At 37.5% G+C, this 18,194-nt stretch overlaps 2 protein-coding genes across 6 annotated transcripts; both read right to left on the bottom strand.

The window, feature by feature from the left end:
- Positions 1-8,341, bottom strand: mylk2 (myosin light chain kinase 2). Of its 2 annotated transcripts, none has more exons than XM_059541221.1 (16): positions 8,119-8,341; positions 7,083-7,354; positions 6,704-6,789; positions 6,246-6,315; positions 5,190-5,916; positions 4,755-4,948; positions 4,173-4,281; positions 3,957-4,050; positions 2,212-2,321; positions 1,981-2,122; positions 1,756-1,826; positions 1,395-1,523; positions 922-993; positions 691-771; positions 363-495; positions 1-247 (listed from the first exon to the last, which is right to left on the bottom strand). In XM_059541221.1, the coding sequence occupies exons 2-16, from the start codon at positions 7,342-7,344 to the stop codon at positions 155-157; spliced, it is 2,373 nt and encodes a 790-aa protein (XP_059397204.1). In that variant the 5' UTR covers positions 7,345-7,354; positions 8,119-8,341; the 3' UTR covers positions 1-154. The 2 variants fall into 2 exon arrangements, with proteins under 2 accessions (XP_059397204.1, XP_059397203.1); XM_059541220.1 differs by having other exon boundaries at positions 7,083-7,359; positions 8,119-8,340.
- A 3,082-nt stretch (positions 8,342-11,423) lies between these two features.
- On the bottom strand, positions 11,424-17,588 carry LOC132129133 (targeting protein for Xklp2-like). Of its 4 annotated transcripts, none has more exons than XM_059540597.1 (18): positions 17,432-17,588; positions 16,755-16,880; positions 16,508-16,654; positions 15,806-15,923; positions 15,641-15,706; positions 15,517-15,564; positions 15,224-15,346; positions 14,619-14,728; positions 14,360-14,523; positions 14,103-14,271; positions 13,723-13,861; positions 13,434-13,650; positions 13,229-13,324; positions 12,975-13,145; positions 12,744-12,890; positions 12,434-12,545; positions 11,998-12,185; positions 11,424-11,821 (listed from the first exon to the last, which is right to left on the bottom strand). In XM_059540597.1, exons 2-18 carry the CDS (start codon positions 16,861-16,863, stop codon positions 11,711-11,713), a joined length of 2,235 nt encoding a protein of 744 aa, XP_059396580.1. In that variant the 5' UTR covers positions 16,864-16,880; positions 17,432-17,588; the 3' UTR covers positions 11,424-11,710. The 4 variants fall into 4 exon arrangements, with proteins under 4 accessions (XP_059396580.1, XP_059396582.1, XP_059396581.1 ...); XM_059540599.1 differs by having other exon boundaries at positions 11,998-12,164; XM_059540598.1 differs by having other exon boundaries at positions 16,755-16,877; positions 17,432-17,570.
- Between the last annotated feature and the right edge of the window lie 606 nt (positions 17,589-18,194).

Below are 18,194 nucleotides of genomic sequence, written 5' to 3'. Positions count from 1 at the left end.
CCTTGGTACATTAGTTTTATTGCATGTTACAGATGCATGTGAATAATTATATAGGCAGCCAGTGAGTATTTAATTACGAAAGGTGGGTGGCAATACAGCACAGCAATACAAAGACATGATCTGCATATAATAAAAGCACACATAGTGAGCACAGTCAGTATGACGTCTCTGACGCTAGCACAGTTAGGGAACCTGAACTTCCGATCTTCTTAAACCTATTGGCTGCAGCAACAGCTATGTAGTTTTTCTGCAAAAAAGAGACAGGTGAAAGAGGATGCAGGAGAAATTAAGTGAGTAAGAAAGCATTTAGTATCTTAAGTGTTAAGAAAGTGGTAAATCATTGTGTGTTCTCAGTGTTTCACCTTCCACATTCGTCTGGCCATATACTTCTTGAGAAGAACCTGAGACTTGAGCACAATGTTGGTGCTCTTGGCTTTCTCAGTAATGTTGTTAAGCCACGGGTGTTTGAGACACTGTGTAGCACTCAGACGACCACTGTTAAAAACAAAAAAAACAAAAAAAAACAAATCTTGGATGGCCTGGGGGCAAAATTTAAGCAAACTTTCATTTTTGGGTCAACTATTCCTTTACATGTTTTTGGAGTGTCAAAAGAATGTCATTTTAAGATCGATTATCAGATTAAGATGAAATTAGTATTAGTCTCTTGAATTTCAGTCTTTTCAATCTCACCTTCTTTCTCTGATCAGCAAGTTGGAGACGAAGTCCCTAGCCTCAGCAGACACATGCTCAAATGCATCCTCATCAAAGTACCTACACACATCCAACAGGGGGCGTTGTTTACAGAAGATTCCACTTTTAAAACGTTCTTTAGATTTGATGATTTCTATATAGATATTTCAGTGCTTGTTTGTAATTAGCTCATGTTCTGTTGTGTATAGAATCAATATAACAGTGGCCTACCAGTTGCCCATAAGCACATTGTTGAGGGTCTGGCTGTCATCATCGCCCAGAAAAGGAGAGAGGCCACTTAAGCTAGATTAACAGAAATTGAATGTGATTTTAATTGTTTCTCCAGTTCAACATGAAGCTAACAGGTTTGTGCAAGTTTCTTTTACTGTTTCGGCGGTGACACAGAATACTGCATAACACTGGTATAGCTTTAGTTAGACTAAGCAGTTGACCGAGTGACCCTGGATTCTGTTTTACTGCCTTGTTTGATATTTTTGGATTCACTCCCAGTACCTTCACTGGACATCACATCTGTTAGCTAATCTTTGTAAATAATTTGTATGAAATCGCTTATTAAAATATAATTGAATTTGTTTTCATTGCCGACTTATGTATCTTTTGGAGTGGTACAGCGAATTTTAAATTGGCTCAAATTATTATGTAATTGTGAATTACATGTTCTGGTGTGTGTTAATGTGATTTACAGCATGTATGTGACAACTCCCAAAGTCCACATGTCTGTAGGGAAGGAGACAAAATCGAAGTTCACCACCTCGGGAGCTAAGAATTCAGGTGTTCCGAATGAAACTTTGAGCTTCTCTCGTGGTTTATATCTGAAGAGAGACATGGAGAAGAGTCAATTGAACCATAAAAATAAGCCTTGGCTATAATATTTGAACTCTCAGAGGATTAACACATTCAAAAATACACAGTGGTCATGGAAAGGTATGTAAGGCAAATGTCATGCCAGTAAAAATGGCTGATGACAACACTAATCTTGATTTGAACTCATAATCATGTATGGATAAGTACAATACAATAGTAGTGTACAAGTATAAATCCCACCTCCTCGCTAGTCCAAAGTCAATAATTTTCACCTGATGGCTAGAGCGATTCACAAGTAGAATGTTCTCCGGCTGAAAAAGGTAATAAACTGTTACACGTTCCCCTCTGACATTCCAGTTTCCATAAGGCTTATGCTATAATCTCACTGACTCCCTTGAGAAAAGAACAAAATCACTAGCCTAAATCTGACAGAACAAAGGGACTCGTTTTTGTTTCATCTGTCACCTTGAGGTCCAGGTGAAGTACATACATCTGGTGCATGTACTGGACACCCTCACAGATCTGTTTCACAAAAACCATGGCATCCACCTCAGTCAGAAGACAGCTCTCATCCACTATTCTCTCGAACAACTCACCTCCCTCCACACTGAATAAAAAAAAAAGAGTAGTCATTTCATCCGCCATGTTGCACTAGCCAATTGTGTTTTATTGCTTCATAAGGATCTCACTACTCACTACTCCAGGATCAGCACAACTTGATTCTTGACTTCAAAGGCTTCATAAAGTTGGAGGATGTTTGGGTGACTTAGCTGGTTCATGACTTGGATCTCATTTAGTGCCATATCCTGTAAAACAACACGAACAACCTTGAGAAATTCATATTTTGTGAACTCTTTTGTTCTTGTGACACTGAAGACTAGAGTAATGGCTGTTGAAAATTAAGCTTTAGAAATTATAAATAGATATATTTCACAACATTACTGATTTTGCCATATTATATACAGCCTTGGTGAGCATAATAGACCCCTTCCGAAAACATCTAAAAATATTTACCCTTACGAAAAAGAAGTGTGCTATTAGTATACTTCTTTTAAACTAAAATAGGAAAGTTTACTTTTTATGTACTTCTCAGAAATTGGCTTTATGTACTCCTCATAAATATACTTAAAATGACATTTAAGTATACTTGACTTGACAAAAATTCTGAATATATTTGAGCTATACTCCTAGAATCTGTGTTTTCATTGTTATACAGTAGAGGGCACTAGTACACATCTTCTGTACAGAATTTCCAAAAAAAACACAAGTGAAGAAGAAAAAGAAACAACAGATACTAACCCATCTAATCTAACACAATCCTCTTACATAAAACAGCATCAAAACTGTAACGTTATGGAATAAAATGTAGACCCATGAAGTGGTAATAATTACAGTCAAGCATTGGGGTGTTGATCGACTCCATCTACATTTTGATTATCATTTTGAATCCAATTCATAGTCTTTTTTCAGGTTTTGTTCAAAATGTTATTTCTTCATTTTTTATGAAACATGTTAGAGTTTTTAAAAAAATAATGCATGAAGCTAGAATAAAATGTTTTTGTTTACAAGCAGATACCCTGTTTATTCTTTGGATGTTTTGTATGTTCAGATATTCATACAACAAAATATATACAAATTAAAACCTAAATAGGGACATTTAAAATATGATTTAAAGTTCACTTAAAGAAAACTTATGAGTATACTTGCAGTATAAAACTACTAAACTAATAGTTTACTGAGACTAAACTTCAAAGTGTACAAAGTATTTAATTAGTAAACTATCAGTATACCTATAAGTTCACTTTTAGTATAATTGCAGTACAAACTACAAACATAGAGGTAAACTCAAAATTTGCTAATGTTATACTTAAAGTATACTTAAAAAGTATACTTTTATATACTAGAATGTGGGTCAATTTAGTCTCAATGAGTATTGAAACAGTACACTTACAAGTACTAGAAGACTGATATTTGTATACTTGCTACATAAAGTGTACTTAAAAATATACTTGAACTTTACTTAAGTATACTTAGTAAAATAAACTTGAAGTATACTACTTTTTCGTAAGGGTAGCCCCAAGACCTTTTGAACGGTAGTGTAACTTACTATTATAAAACCATAATCTGAACATCTATAAGAAGGAAAAATGACACAAACAACTGCAATGATGCCAATAAGTAAAAATAATTTTGCATAGTTTAATTGTTTGTTATAGCCTCTGATAGTGTCTCTAGATTTTTGTCACAGTAGTAAATATCCAATTCGTGTTGTATGTCTCAGATAACCTCTAGTTTTTTATGGTACTGATATGTTGGTGATAAAAACAAACCAAGGTAGCAGAGCACTAGTTTGACATGTTATGGCATTTCTATTTAAAGTGCAAATGGTTTTAGTTATATTTGTGAAGTATTAAACATGCACACAGATGTGGTCTGCTTACCCTTTCTCTGGCATTTCTTGTGTTGATGATTTTAGCAGCAAGTCTCATCCCTGTCTTAGTCTCTGTACATTTGTGCACCTTGCCAAAGCGACCACTGATTACCACCCCGGTGGAAAAACAAAAAATGTCAAAGGTGCACATAATTGTAAATTATAAATATTTGATTCAAGTGAAATAAATGCTAGCAGTTCCAGTAAACAGAAATGATCATCTCACCCTCCCAGCACTTCTCTGGTGTGGATACTGAAGGTATCACTGGGTGGAGGGTTAGACTTCAGCGACACAAACCGGTGAGCGAAAGGTGAAGGCTGAGGTGAAACATCATCTGAAAATAGCCAGGAGGACACTTTTTACAAGTCTTTTTCAGACAACTGTATTTTTGTCTGTCTAGTTAAGTGGGAATCTTGTGTCAGCCCTCACTATGAGACATTCATGGTGTTGATATCTGATCTATAATGCTCTTCCTTTTGGGTTGGAGCAAGAACAGCTGCCGGAGAGTGGATGATACAATAATGTGCCAGGGACAAAGGATTATCATTTTCTAGATACTTCAGATTTCTAAAGTCAGGCTATACTAGAGGCCGCCTGTCACCTCTTTAACCTTTAAAAACAAATTCACACAAGCACTGTTCTGTCATTCGGTGGTTATTTTATTCTCTTCTGAAACCAATTTACTGAAATTGTCAATTACAATTGAACTTGATTTCCTTTGAAATTATTTCTATATATTTTTAATTGGTTTTTATTTTATCATGAACATAGAACAAATAAAAAATAATAAAAAAGCAGGTTACTTACCAATAACTTTAAAACATGTTTTAGGAGGGTTACTGCTCTTCGTTTGTACTGGATTCTTGTCTGTAGCTGGAGTTATTTTAATCTGTATTTCATATGAAACGTGGTTTGCGGCTAAGACTGCTTCGGACCCTTTATTAGCCAGAGGTGCTGATATCGTGTGGACCAAATCTGCCTTTCCACCAGTAACCTGTAATCTGTAAAAGATGACTATTTATAAATCTATATATTAATGTTAAAACTTTTAGGGTAACTTTCTTATATTTTTAAAGTCACTTATGCTCACATAGGCTGCATTTATCTGACCAAAAACTGTATATTTGATTTAATTCACTGACTTTTGTTACTTTATGCTTCAATCAATTCAATCACTGCTCCAATAATGATCAATTGCAATTTAAATTGGGAAACAAACAAGGCATCCGTTGCTTGTTTTACCTTTGTAAGGAATTAGGGCCGCTCTGCACTTGTCTAAGCGCGAAAGCCTCTTTTGTGGCCGTAGTAACATTCAGACCCATTGTTTTTGGTGGTTTGTGGCTTGGCGGCAACAATGTTGCATCTTGTGATGTTGTCATTTTTGTTGTAGGTGTATTTAATGATGACTTTCCAGAACTCTGCACAGTTGCAACAGGAAGACCCAGACTTGTTTTGGGAAATGTTTGGATTGGTGTTGAATCTGGTAAAGTCAGCTTGGGAGGACTGTTGGGTACCAGTGAAGAAGTACACTGAGGCATTACTGGAGCAACCAGTCCAGCTGTTTTCGGTATGGTATGATTTGGTAGGGTTACATTCACTGTTTCAGTTTGCTTCGTTCCGATTGTGTTGGGCAAAACCCTAGCTTTTGTCACAGGAACAGGTGCTTTGGTGTTAAGCGGTGATGTTTTCCTGTCATCTTGGGCTTCTTTATTTGGTGGAGCAATAACAGACCTCTGGGATACCACTGAGGCAGCAATGACGGGTTTCAGGACATCATTCTCGTTTGGTGGCATGTTCTTATTTTCAGCCTTATTCATTTTCTGTGTTTGATGTTGAGATCGATCCAATCTTGGGCTTACAGTGGATGTTCCTCTTTCTCCCTTGATCTGCAATTTAGGTTCATGTTGAACTTCAACCTCTGTTGAATCTGTTCTCATTCCATTGTTTTCACTGATTTCTAACAAAAAACCTGCACAAACAAAAGATACTGTATAAGTATTTTTTGTGTGAAATATCCCCAATAAATATGCATGAAAGTTACACTATTTACTCTTTAAATGTGTAAACCTAACATTCATAGCCAATATTTGAAAAAAAAAAAATTTGTATAGCCGCTGTTGGTTCTTTAGTCAGGTGATTTATGGGTCTCCCTGTCATTCTTCAGTGTATAAATAGTTAGCATGCTAACAGACCCGTCATTCAAATTTATGTCCATCAAACATGAATATGACAATTATGTTGCCCCACTTCACCTTTCCAAATGATATATATAGTGTAATTAAATTTTATTGTAGTTACCTTTCTCCAAAGACGTATTGAAGGAATGGGGCACCATACATTCTCTGTCCAAGTGAACATAGACTTCCTCCTGTCAATAAAGAGTGATAAAATACCGTCTTATAATCAGGATCGTCTTATATTCGGGACAGTATGGCATGTTATTGTCAACACTAATGGATGACCATGTTTTGATTATTTTATGCATGTACACCAGTTTTGCTGTTTGCTGCTTTAAATGCTCAAGCCTTTTAAAATGTAATGAATTCTGATTGGCTGTCAATGTTTTTACATTCATCAGCTGGGGGAAAAACTTTCCTATTCTCATACATTTTTTTAAATACAGTTATCGTTCTTGTTGCTAATGGGCCTTAAATGTCTTGTATGCCATGCTGATTATATATTACTATTGCTATAGTCTTAAGAGTTAATGGAACCGTTTATAAGCAATTCTGGTTAATGTCCTTCTTTCCACTGACCGCAGAGGTTCGAACAGGCAGTGACTTCCGTCTCTGTAGAGCCGCTAAAGGCACAGACGCTGTCTCACACCATCTGTCTTCCAGACCTTTCATATTCAAGAGACAGAATAGAACATTGTTTAGACACCAACTTAGTTCAAAACCTGTATGACATCTGTGGAACACAAAAGAAGATATTTTAAAGAATGTTGGTAACTAAACAATTTTGGTTTCCTTTGACAAAAAAAATACTTGGAAGTCAATAGGATACGCACAGCAGGATACAAAAGTTTGGAACAACATGAGTAAAAAATGATGACAGAATTTTCTGAATTTTGGATGGACTATCTCTTTAAGACAGTTTAATATATCTGATTGTCGCTGCATTCTGTCTCCGTACTGTGTGCCAGGTCCTCCAGAGCTGTTTTCATCTCTAAGACTTTCTTTTCAAGAGAATCCAACAATCTGGTCTGAGCTGACAACTGGCTGGTCACGGTCTCCTGCAGTGTGCTGTGCTGAACGCAGGTCCCACACATGGGGCAACTTCTCTCTGGGCTCAAGAGGAGCTGCTCCACTTTTAACCGTAAGTCATCAACCTTGGCCTCCAGGGTTGTGGGGCTGGACGGAGGCACAGGGCATTTCATAGAGCCCTTGAAAGACATCGAATGAAGGCTGTGCTAGAGAGATGGGGAATAAATATAGGTACTGAATACAAGGTCTTTTTGAGGTCAAAATTAGAATTAGGCCAATAGATTTACACACAGAAGTAAACGTCATTATTGTTACTTCCAAATTTTTAATAGAAACCCTGCTGAAATAAATCCACTTAAACCATGTTGGTTTGCTGATCTTAGCCGGTTTAAGATGGTCTCCCAGCATAACCAGCTAAAAAGAACCCAAATCCCCATAAAAAATAAATAAATAAATAAATAATAATAATAATAAATAGATCCAACTAAGACTGGTTAAACATTTTATAACCCCCCCCCCCCAAATAAAACACAGCACAAAGTTTTGCACACACAGTTGTCAAATAACAAGGACCTTTAAACTTTATTAAACATTAAATCAATACAATTAACTATGTAATTAATAACTAAGTTAACAATATTACAATTAAATACATGACATTAAATCACTAGTATTAAAATTATTAAATACCCTAATATTTAAATATAATTTTAAGCTTTACCACTTTTTCAGATTCATAATTTTTTTCATTCAAAGTCCTGCTGTATGACAAATGAACTTTTTAAAAGCAGAAATATCCCATAAGTATGTTTTCTGTAACTACAGATATACACATACAATAAGTAAAAAAAGTGGAAAAGTACGGTATGAAATAAAGCATAGCTTTCCTCCAGCTTAACAGACTGTAAGATTCATCTTAATAATGTCTTCAGATTCAACTAAGATTAAAAAAAATTCACACCCACCTGTTAAGATGTTTGACCAGTTTAAGTACATGTGTTTTCCGCCAAGGGTTTGAACAGACTGTTCTCTGGTGTTTTGTGGAAGCTCACAGAGTACCAGTCTGCCAGATTCCTCTTTTATCACTCCGTGGCCACCTCACCAGAAATAGGCAGGCAAGAGAAGGGGGGCTCACAAACAGTAAACTGATAATAGAGGCACGCAGAGCTGGCCCTGCGGAGGGGGCACAAAGTCTTTCCAAGACAAAAAGAGTAGAGACAGCAAAGCATGAGCTTAACAAATGTGAGACACGTACCTCGTGTTCTACCATGCACTGCTAACAGTCATGCAGCTTTAATGGAATAAATTTACTTAATTTACATATAAATTACATATTGAAACAAGAATAAAACTTTGCATGAGAAGTATTAAGTAAAGTTACTAAAAACTATAATGTGCAAGAATTAAGACTGTTGAGCTCTTATGGATGGCATTCCACCATATTAAGAAAGAAATACATAGATTTAATAAGTTGAATGGTCCCGTTTAAGTTCAGCCTATAGGCGATATGACCAAAATATTATATGATACATTTTATAATAATATAACCATATATATCTCGATATAGCTATTATTACTTTATTTGTTATTAAAATTAAGCAAATTACAAGCACAGCAGAACAAATAAATGTGTAAAATAATCAAATAACTTGTAGTAAGAAATATTACAACATTTTAATTAAGTGTACAGTCGTGGCCAAAAGTTTTGAGAATTACATAAATATTGGAAATTGGAAAAGTTGCTGCTTAAGTTTTTATAATAGCAATTTGCATATACTCCAGAATGTTATGAAGAGTGGTCAGATGCATTGCATAGTCCTTCTTTGCCATGAAAATTAACTTAATCCCAAAAAAACCTTTCCACTGCATTTCATTGCTGTCATTAAAGGACCTGCTGAGATCATTTCAGTAATCGTCTTGTTAACTCAGGTGAGAATCCTGATGTTAAAAGGAGGGTGATGCTTGAAATCATTGTTCTTCCATTGTTAACCATGGTGACCTGCAAAGAAACGCGTGCAGCCATCATTGCGTTGCATAAAAATGGCTTCACAGGCAAGGATATTGTGGCTAAGATTGCACCTAAATCAACAATTTATAGGATCATCAAGAACTTCAAGGAAAGAGGTTCAATTCTTGTAAAGAAGGCTTCAGGGCGTCCAAGAAAGTCCAGCAAGCACCAGGATCGTCTCCTAAAGAGGATTCAGCTGCGGGATCCGAGTGCCACCAGTGCAGAGCTTGCTCAGGAATGGCAGCAGGCAGGTGTGAGCGCATCTGCACGCACAGTGAGGCCAAGACTTTTGGAAGATGGCCTGGTGTCAAGAAGGGCAGCAAAGAAGCCAATTCTCTACAAAAAAAACATCAGGGACAGATTGATCTTCTGCAGAAAGTATAGTGAATGGACTGCTGAGGACTGGGGCAAAGTCATATTCTCAGATGAAGCCCCTTTCCGATTGTTTGGGGCATCTGGAAAAATGCTTGTCCGAAGAAGAAAAGGTGAGCGCTACCATCAGTCCTGTGTCATGCCAACAGTAAAGCATCCTGACACCATTCATGTTGCTTCTCATCCAAGGGAGTGGGCTCACTCACAATTCTGCCCAAAAATACAGCCATGAATAAAGAAGGGTACCAAAACACCCTCCAACAGCAACTTCTTCCAACAATCCAACAACAGTTTAGTGAAGAACAATGCATTTTCCAGCACGATGGAGCACCGTGCCATAAGGCAAAAGTGATAACTAAGTGGCTCGGGGACCAGAATTTTGACATTTTGGGTCCATGGCCTGGAAACTTGATCTTAATCCCATTGAGAACTTGTGGTCAATCCTCAAGAGGCGGTGGACAAACAAAAACCCACTAATTCTGACAAACTCCAAGAAGTGATTATGAAAGAATGGGTTGCTATCAGTCATGATTGGCCCAGAAGTTGATTGAGAGCATGCCCAGTCGAATTGCAGAGGTCCTGAAAAAGAAGGGCCAACACTGCAAATACTGACTCTTTGCATAAATGTCATGTAATTGTCGATAAAAGCCTTTGAAACATGAAGTGCTTGTAATTATATTTCAGTACATCACAGAAACAACTGAAACAAAGATCTAAAAGCAGTTTAGCAGCAAACTCTTTGAAAACTAATATTTATGTAATTCTCAAAACTTTTGGCCACGACTGTATAAATAAGACACTGCATAGACTTAAGTGTATCAATCAGCAGCAGGAATATAAGGCTGCTGGCCCTTTAAGACCAATCCAATATACAGAAACACATCCGGTTTTCATTTAACACCTAAGCGACTGTGTTTACTGGAATACTCCACTCGACGGGCATTATGACATAAATAACTGTGTGTGTATTTGACCATTCAAGCACAATAAAAAAGTAACTTTGCACAAGTCTTCTGCTGTCCAATCCTTGTACCTCCAGCAGAATTTTAGTCTGTCCACATTTTTCTTGGAGAGCAGTGACTTCTTCGCTGCCCTTCTTGACACCAAGCCTTTGTCCAAAAGTCTTCGCCTCACTGTGCACACAGATGCCCTTACACCAACCTCACCAAAAATCCTTCCCATGTGTTAGCTTTCTAACAAAATGTATATTTTATTGTAATCATAATGCAAAACCTGATATTTATCTAACCAAAAATATCAAAACCTTGACAGAAAGTAGTCTTTTAAAAGATTTACACGTATATCTAAATGTAAAACCTAATAAAATGAAGAAATTGTGTCTAAAAAACAATTGGAATCCAAAAGCCTCTATATTTATGTAAAGAATATAGGAAGCTATTCAGGTTACACATTACACTTTATTTTAATGCCACCAGACGGCACAATTCTCACTTCAAAAACTGTATTTTATATTCTTTTATTGGGAAATATTGCATTTGTTGAAAATTAATAATTCTAATGGAAAACAACTTATTAAAATTATATAAATATTGCACAGCATCATAAAATCCCCTCAAAATTCCAGAGGATCAGAAAATATTGAACAAATGCATCACATTGTAAACTAAAAACAATTTCCATTTCAAGGCTTTGGTCACTTTTGACCACAGAGGAGACAAGCGTGAGCCCTAAATGAATTTGATCAAGTGTGCTACTCTTTATTTTCATGCATGCTTATAACGTTTAAGCAGTATGCTACGCAGATATATTTGCATACTGCAGACTACACGATATAGCAAAAGCTTTAACTATAGACTTTTCTACAATAACGATATAGAACGTCATGCCGCCCAGCCCTTGTTCAGCCACTACAGTCATTAAACAAAAGCATTTATACTAAAAGTCTCTTTATTGCGAGAAATGGAACAGTATTAAAAAAAAAAAAAACTATAAAAAGTTTTCATATACACATGAGTTTGAACAAATTTAGCTGAGTCAGTCATCACACCCAACTATAAATTTTTTTACTTGACCACAATAGGTCCTTATGCATCAGCCACAGACAGATAAAACTAATCTAAATTTTCAGACATCACAGAAAAATATAAAACAAGAAAGAGCAAAACACATTAAGAGAACCATGTAAAATTAAGTCAATGTAACGATGCGTTATGCATTCACATGCGGAAGCGATCGGAAAAGTTTGGAGATTGGGGCACTGTGAGAGACACGTCACTCTTTTTCAACTCCATTGGCTTGTAGCGTCTGATTGGCTGGGCCTTGCGCACCTTTTGAAAAGGACAGAATCAGTTACAATATAAGTCAGCCACTTAATTTAAAGTGATGAGGAAATAAAATAAGTTTTTTTTTGTAAGTGCAGATAAATATTTTTGACTACTTGATCCTAACTTTCACAACTTTCCAGGCCTCGGAGGATAAGCAACATCATTCTGAAATCGCTTACCTGTTCCTGCCGTAGCCTTGCAGTCTCCTCCTTTTCCTGCTCCTCTCGTTCTCTGGCCCGCTCCTCTTCCATACGAGCCTTCATTGCCTCCTTCTCACTCAACTCCTTCTCGAACTCCATTCGTTCCTTGGCTCTCCGTTCTGTGGCCAACTGGAAGCCCTCTGGAACTGCAGAATTAGTAGTATTGGCTTAAAGTGCCAAAGGTGAATAAAGAGGACCAGATGAAGTGGTCAGGTAGAGGTGAGAGCAGTGATGACGGCAGTGAAAATTGGAAGGAAGCGAGAGTTGGTTTTGGGAGTTAGCGGTGCACTTCAACAAAACTCACACAAAGCAAGCAAGCCCAAGGAAGTTCAAACTGGAGACAGTACACCATGTGTAGCGCAACACTAACGGGAAAGATCACAAAAACCACCAGCCATTTACAACAACAACATACCCAAGATGGAGCGATTCTCTTTTTTTGGTACAAATGGTTCTTTGTGCATTACATTGTTTGGCCGTGCCTTAAAACATGCGGCTTCAGCCTGTCGTTTCAACTCCTCTTTCATCTGGAGAAACATTTTAAAAGAATGTACCAGTTAGAACAGAGATTGTAAACAATGTCACAAATGCAAAGACAGACTTAAAAGTGAGTTCCGCTGGCTAACTAGTTGAAAGTATGCAAACACAAATGCGAAGCCAGCACACTGAACGTGTGGTCCAGTAGAACACAATTTTAACAACAGACGATCCATGGAAGATCTTACCATCTGTTCCCAGCGTTCACCCTTTGACGCTCCTCGTTCATCAATCATCAGCTTGAAAGGAGCAGGTTTGGTGGGCTCTAATACCTTTTTCTCAGGGAGGTGCACTTCATGGAAGTCAGGAAGGGGTTGGGCCTTAAACTTGGGTACCTGTGAGATTTGGTGAAAGTCATTTAGGCACCATTATGAAATGAAAAGCAATAAGACTTTCAGCTACTCTACGAAAGAAAATACCTCTTCATTTCTCATTTCCTCCAGCTTCTTCTCCTTCATGACCCTTCGTTCACGCTCGCGTTCCTCAAATGAGAAAGGGCACATTTCTACCTGGCTCTTGACTGGCAGTTTGGGTTGGAAGGGCAGGAAGTGGGGCACAGCATGTGCCTTAATTGGAGCAGGAGGCTTCTCCTAAAGGTGCAAAGGGATTAGTGTAGTCAAATCAGTTTCCTGATTTTAGATAAAAATAAATAGGGCACAGGATTAAAATGTACCTCTTCTTTTTTCTTTTCAATTCGCACACGGTTTTTAAGAGCAAATGCAGGTGATTCTGGAACAGTTGGATTTAGAACTTTCTTCTCTGGGACACCCTTTACGGAGTGAAAAAAAGGGAACAATGGAATTATATAAAAATAAAAAGGAGATGTCACCCCCATGGCTAAACAAACCCAAAAAGGGGTTGACAGAACTGTTACCAACCACAACTTCCTCCAGAATTCGAGTTGGTAGCGGTCTGGGATGGAATGTGTGGTCCTCTTTTTCCTCAGGCTTCTTACTGGCCTGCCGCTCCTGAAGTCGCTTCTCAATCTCCAGCTGGAAGCCCTCAGGCTTGGTAACTTCTTTACTTTCCGGCTTTTTAGGAACCAAAGCCCCTTCTAGAATCTTTCTGTTGAGTTCTAGAGCTTTGAACTTAAACCTGAGATGGCAGAAGGAAACATTGAAGAGATTTTCTTGTGCTCAATTAAAATGAAGTCTCAGCAAAACTTACTGCTGCATTTTTTCTGCTTCCTCAGCCTCAATTTCTGCAGTGCTTTTCACCATCGTGGGACGATGTCTCTGGCGAGTCAGTAGCTGTGGCGTTTTGGGGTGTGTGATTTTTGGCTTCTCAGCCTTCACTGGTGATGGTCCTGCAAATAAAATAGGCAAAATTAGTCAAAAGAAGCCTGGAGGGTAAATTACGGATCATATTTCAGAGGAAATAATGAATGAAAATGTAAGAATTAAATGGATCATGTGGATCCCACTGAAAAAGAATTAATAAGAATCAAATGGTGCCAAAACTACAGAGGGTAAATAAATGCTTTAACAGCAATCCTAACAACATTCAAGGCCACGAAGACACCAGAAACAGGGTCCGAGTAGACGCACCTCTTTCCTGGCTCTGCCGACTGCGCAGGTGATAGCGGCTGGGAGTGCGTTTCTGAAACTGCTCAATCTGCTGGGCCATCGGCACATAGGCTCCTGCCTCATCAAGCTTCCTCTTGCCTCTGGAGAGGTTGAAGGGTTTGGGAATCGTTGTTCCCTTTGGAGCCTTCAACTACAAAACAAGACAACATTCAAATCACATGAGAACAAGCAGCAGCTTCAAAAAGAATCCAACAACTCATCCAAGAGACTGCACTCACAGGGGAAGATGGGTGCTTGCGGAGCTGTGAGGTGAAGTTCACCTCCTTGTACGAGTTGTCTTCTGCAGAGCCTACATCCATGTGGTTCTTCAGCCTGCTATCAGAGCAGAAATGGAACTCTTTGGGAATGGTGGTGGACAGCACATGCTTCTTAGGAGGCTGACCTTTAAAACACCAAGAACAGACAGTGAAATACATGTCCCAATTTTTTTTAATAATAATTTCAATGCTTGCATTAAAAATAGATAGTTTGACTCACTGCCTGCCAGTGCAGCTCTGTAGCTGGCTTCGTTCTTCCGACGCTGTTCTGCCACCTCTTTCTGCAATGCCTCAATGCGTTCCAGCTCTTGCTGTTCTGTGCTTTTCTGTCTGAAATTCAAAACAGCATATATAATTTAATGCTTTAATATTAAACCCTTCTGATAAGTTGAAGTTAAATCAACTGGCAAGACACAGGGGAGTTGACCAGCAAAGGTTTGAAGTTGTATGACTTCATGTTCTGAAAAGTCTCGAATGCTGACCAAGGCTTCAGTCATTTTAGAATTACAGTAAAACATTGTGAAAAAAAAAAACACAATTTAAAAACAGTTAAGTTTAAAATTGTAATTTATTCCTAGGATGAAACTTACTACTTCAGAAAGTTATTCTAATGTGTCGATTTACTCAAGAAACCCTTGTTCTTATTATTAAATGTTATTTAATAACATCATAGAAGTCTTTAATACATCTCTGCTGATTTAAGATATTAATTTCTTAAAAAAAATAAAACTACACTACAAAAACTACACCACCTTAACCCAAACATTTGAACCATAGTGTAGTTTGCCTTTGCTGACTATTCAGACTAATAAGAGTTTCACTTACTGTGTAGTGTAGGAGGCAGAGGCAGTATCTGTGGTCTTGGAGGAAATTGCTGGCTTGGTTCTCAGCCGGACACTGCTCCTCACACCAGCACCACTGCGTCGCACAGTTCTGGACGTTGAGCTTCTGTGAGGAGATAAAACAATCTTATTAAAAAAAAAAAAAATAATAATAATAATAATAATGTATAATTCAAGTAACATCCCACATTAAAAGCCAAGTCACCAGTGAAGTCTACTAAAAGCCCACTAGGTGCGCTCCACAGCTGGGCAAATGCATTTCTCAGTTAATTTTACCTTCGCCGCTGATCAAAAACTCTCCTTATTGTGGCAGCAGGTACAACTCTATGCAGCGAGACAAAGTGGCTAATTGAGCACCCTGTAATAGACTAAACACTTATCTAAATTTAGGAGAACATACCTTCTTTTCTTTACATGAGGGGGTGTTGCAGGCTTTTCGTTTCTAGGCACAGGCCGTTTGGACACTCTACAAAAAGAAACCAAACAGTCAACCGATGAAAGAAAATAGTAAGAAAAATGGACTGTTTAATAGGGTGTATAAAATAACAAATAAGGTCTCATTTACCTGCGTGGTTGAGCAGGAACCGATGTCTGACCCGGACCAGGAGCTGCTGTAGTTTTGCCGTTCCCCCATGATGTGACTATGTTAGATGGGACCCCTGTAGAGGTGCTTTCTTTGACATCTGAAGCAAAGGATATATTAAAGGGACAATTCAGCCAAAAATGAAAATTCTGTCATGAACTACTCACCCTCATGTCATTCCAAACCTGTAAGACCTCCTTTCATCACATTCAACACAAATTAAGATATTTTGATGTAACCTGAGAGCCCTGTTACCCTCCCATATTTTAACGATCTCCTTGCTACATTTCTGGACGTTGATCATGTTAGGACCCTTGTTGTCCATCGGAGGGTCAAAGAGCTCTCAGAATTAAATTAAAAGCATTTAGCAGACCCTTTTATCCAAAGCGACATACAATGCATTCAGGCTAACAATTTTCTCCTATCATGTGTTCCCCGTCGAACCCCCAACATTGCAATGCTCTACCACTTGAGCTACAGGAGCCTTTTTTGAATGCATCAAAAATATCTTAATTTATGTTCCGACAATGAATGGAGGTCTCCTGAGATTTGGAACAACATAAGGGTGAGTAATTAATGACAGAATAAAACATTTTAACTTTAAGACTTTAAGAATACAAGTGCAAAACAAACAAATTTGTTCCCAAGAGTTTTTTTTTTTTATTAAAACAGTTTTTCCCCAACCTGTACTTGTTGTCTCATCTTGTTTGATCATGGGAGACACCACAGCTTTGAGTCTGTTGGTGTTGTGGACTTCATCAAATGGCTTTGTGGCCCGTAAAGGGGTGGTGAGCTGTTCCATAATGCCACTTCTAGGAGCTGCCTTCAACTCTAATAGTAAAACATAACAAAGACAGTTGGATATTAGAGAAAATAAAAATATATAAGATAATAAACAAAAATGTATATTATTAAGAGTAAAAAGCCTTACCAAACCACCGGTCAGCATTATCCTGAGGGTCCAGGGCAAAATCATCTATTGACTCTATGACATGAGAAGGGGCATCCCAGGTGTATGCATCAGCAGAGTCCCCTTCCATATTCACACAGGAAACTTCTGCAAAATAATAAAGTCTTTAAAGAGTTCAAACAGAATCTGTAACAATGCTGTAATAGTAAAGCAGAAAATTACATTTCCTGCGCTGCGCAAAATGGCAGCCATTGGCTAAAAACCGACTCAAGGCCTAAACTACAAAAGCAGCGCTCGATTTATCCAACAACAATGGATTATAAGATTAATTTACTTATAGTGTATTAATATTATAAATTATGTTAATTTCAGACCAGCACTTTATACGATCATTTCAGAATCATTTCATATGAAATACGCTCATTACTCAAAATTACGAGGGAAAACGTAAACAAGCAAAACATAAATAACATCTTCACATGTATTAAGATCACAATAATCAATTTAAAAAATAAAATAAACTTTGAAATCTGTCGGTCTATTAACGTCACACTGAACATCAACTTAAAAGTTTGTCTTGCAAGGCTAACCTGTTACGGCACAATACAAACGCACCAATTAAAACTTCATTTAAACGCAGTAGCTGAGTCAATTTCAAAATATGACACGGTTTAAAAATGTGAAAAACGTGTACTTACGCTTCAAACCAATGCCTCCTACCACAACCTAAAAGGCTGGTCAAATGCAGTAAAAATGTTAAATCAGCAAACGCTCGCACCTTCCTGCCACAAACAATCGGACGCGAATACGTTTGAATGTTGGTGCCGTTAGAACTGCTTTTACGAATCAGCCAATCAGAGGGCTCAAAGCTGCGCGTCTCGTTTCCTATTAGCTTAGCGTTTTTGACGCAATAACCACGTGACTATCTGAAAGAACAAGAAGCATAACAGAAGGACATTTAAAACTGACTTAAGTTAGTTTAAATGAATGAAACAAATGAATTATTCTGCTGTTTTACAAAGCGATCTTTTTGAGGTCAGTTATTAAAAACTCATACAATAATCTTAACCCGTTCAATCCCAAATTTTCCCATACACGAAAATTAACCAAAATATGTTCTTAATTACCCGTTGAGATGACCAATAATAATAATTTTTTTTTTTTGAAAAGTGTGTGAAAAATAGTTTTATGAACAATTTTTATTTTAAAAATGTTACTTTATTTTAACATACTGTATATCATACAATTTTTATATTTGTGCTACCAGTATCACAAAATCAATATTGTAACTTATTTGTAACATTTGAACTGTTATTTTAGCGCAATATTCAGTGTAACTTTGTCTTTGCAGCAATTTAGTGCAGCCTTCACTAACAAATACAATTGGATGTATGTGTATACCTAAATGCACTTTTATCACACTGCTCACAATTGTTGCCATCAACATATTTACTCATTCTA

This window comes from Carassius carassius, chromosome 46, assembly GCF_963082965.1.
Source record: "Carassius carassius chromosome 46, fCarCar2.1, whole genome shotgun sequence".
Lineage (NCBI taxonomy): Eukaryota > Metazoa > Chordata > Actinopteri > Cypriniformes > Cyprinidae > Carassius > Carassius carassius.
This window is presented reverse-complemented; position numbering and strand designations above follow the sequence as displayed.